General features: G+C 57.9%; 1 protein-coding gene across 1 annotated transcript in view; it reads right to left on the reverse strand.

Moving 5' to 3' along the window:
* Positions 1-2,075, reverse strand: part of BTBD19 (BTB domain containing 19) — a 3,164-nt gene extending 1,089 nt beyond the window's left edge. The window contains 7 exon segments of the mRNA XM_023761914.1: positions 49-175; positions 302-433; positions 507-575; positions 678-737; positions 1,212-1,265; positions 1,358-1,735; positions 2,058-2,075. Of these exon segments, the coding sequence (XP_023617682.1) occupies positions 49-175; positions 302-433; positions 507-575; positions 678-737; positions 1,212-1,265; positions 1,358-1,735; positions 2,058-2,075 (838 nt within the window).
* Positions 2,076-2,516: the final 441 nt, after the last annotated feature.

Below are 2,516 nucleotides of genomic sequence, written 5' to 3' on the forward strand. Positions count from 1 at the left end.
CACCCCACGCTGCCTAGTGGCTCTGAGCCCGGTTCCCCGCCTCCGCACCGGAAAGAAGCGGCTCCCTCCGGTTTTGCTCTTCCCAGGGCACTCAGCTCCGCCGGGCCAGCAGGGCCAATCTCAGCTCCCGCACCACTGGGGCTGCCACCTCGGCCACAGGCCTCTCCAGCACCGCCTGCGAACACCAGCCCTGAGCCCGGGCGGGGGGGGCGGACGGACACCTGGCCCACCGCCCGCTCGCCGGTTCCGGCAGCCCGATCCTTCAGCACCCTCAGCCCGCGCTCCCCTCCGCCCCGCTCACCGCTCCCACGCGCGCCCAGCTCCGAGCCGCCAGGACCAGATCAGCCTCATCCACGCAGAGCTTGTCACTGCGCAGCAGGAGCAGCAACGCGGGCGCTGACAGCTCCAGGAAGCCACGGGTCCGAAGTGCTTCCTGTGGGTCCAGGAGTGGGTCAGGGAGGAGCAGAATGAGGTGTGTGGGGTTGTATGAAAATGGGGAGCTGTACCTGGCTGTGGGCTTCTATGAAGGCTATGCAACGCTCCTGCAAAGGTCCCAGGCCAAAGGTTACAGCCACCTGGGAGCAGAATAAGGGAGATCAAGTTAGAGATGAGGGGCCGTGTCCTAGTAGCCCAGCCCTCCGCACTGGGGACTACCTGCTTGGGTCCAGCATACCCACCTGCAGGGCCTCACAAACCAGCTCCACGTCCAGCACCTTCACCACAAACCCCAGGCATAGCTGGGAACAGAAATGAGTGTAGGCTGTGCTGAGGTATCCTTGCTCCCAGACCCCAGCCATCCCAGAAGCAGTGAGCAGGCTTGGAACCGTCAGCCGTCAGACTCCTAGCAGGCCCAGGCCCAGGCCCATGGACTCCCAGGCCAGGGGAGACGGAGTCACCAGGGGCTAAGCCTTGGCAAGCCCAGCCCTCCACAAAGGAGAGTTTTCATGTCTATTTCTATTTGAAGAACAAGGATGAAGGCTCTTATCTGGTATATACGGCACCAGCCACAAACACCCCATGTGCCCCACAGCACACACCAGGCATGCAGGCATCCTTTTGCACACAGGCACACATAATGCCTATTAACACAGTAAGATACTTCTCCTGGTGTTGGTACATGTTCCTCTCCGGGACAGAATGAGTGTGAGGAAGGGTATGAAATGAACCCATCAGAGGCAACGGAAAGGAGAGGGGCCTGCCCATAAACCCACCTCTCTCAGTTCCTCCAGCCCATACTCCACCGCGGCTGTCAGCACCTCCAGCACCTGCAAAGTGGTGGTTGGAGTGGAAGAGTTTTCCCTGCTCCTCAACCCCCCTTGCCTCTCCCCCCCTCCAGACCTCTGCCCAGTGGGCTCACAGAATGGCGGTGCAGCTTGACACTGTTGGTGTACAAGAACTCCAGCACTGCCAGGAAGGCCTCCGCTGGTATGGTGCTCAGCACCACCGGGCTAGGCACCCCAGGGCCTGGCTCTGGGCCCAGAAGTCGCTGGAAAAAGTTGCATCTACAGGCCAGCAAGCACCGGTGGGCAAACACCTCCTGCCGTTCTTGACCGACCACAAAGCGAACATCACTGTGGAAGAGAGGGGCAGAGAGCCAGGGGAGGAGAGGCCGGAGTCTAGGCTGCAACTCTAGGCTTTGCCTTTGCCCATTCTGGGTCTTCGCTTCCTTATCTGTCCTATAAGAGACAGGGCTTAGTTCTTCCAGCCGAAGGTTTGGAATACAAAGGCCTGTGTTCTAGTCCCAGCTCCACCCTATGGTACCTCAGGCAAGTGACTTTCTACCTTTGAATCTCAGTTTGCTCCCCCATGAAACGGGACGTTAATCCCAAACTCTCCGGTCTGGGAGGAGGTGGCTATGCTTGATCACGGAAGAAGCTCCAGGGCTGATGGATTACACATACCCTCTCCTCCCCAGCCCGAGTCTTGGGGGAAGGGAAACGCTGCTTGCTCTTCCTCCACAGACTGCAAACTCAGCTTTTTTCAGCCTCCTCCAGACAAGAGGGGGTGGGAGGATAGAGGTACAGAGACAGCAGTAAGGCACCATCAAGAGGCCAGACCACATTTTCCATCTTCATGATCACTTCCGGCCCCAGCCTCTGGGCCTCTGACAATATAGTGGGTAGGAGGCAGGGGATGAAACCTGACTTCCTGGAGCCTCCTGGTCCCAGTTCCAAGGCCTGTGACCTCCAAAGCAGTAGGGTTATGGGATTCAGCCACCTTTGTGGAGGAGCCCAGCTCTCAGCCAGTGGGGACAGCAAGCTACATGCTAATTCTCCCGACCAGCCTGCCCCCCCCCCCCCCCCCCGCTTCAAATAGATTTGTAAATATTTGAGTAAATGAATAGGAGACATGGAACAGAAGAGGTGTTTTAAAGGAGCTCAAAGCTTCTTTATTGGGCTTCAGCAACCTTAGTTGTTGTTAGTAATTGGGAAAGGACTCCGTGACCTGATGAGCCAGTGACTCTGCAGGTGAACTTCTAGGAGGGAGATTTTATTCTTGTGAAGCACTGATGTTCA

This window comes from Myotis lucifugus, unplaced genomic scaffold, assembly GCF_000147115.1.
Source record: "Myotis lucifugus unplaced genomic scaffold, Myoluc2.0 scaffold_222, whole genome shotgun sequence".
In the NCBI taxonomy this organism is placed as follows: Eukaryota; Metazoa; Chordata; class Mammalia; order Chiroptera; family Vespertilionidae; genus Myotis; species Myotis lucifugus.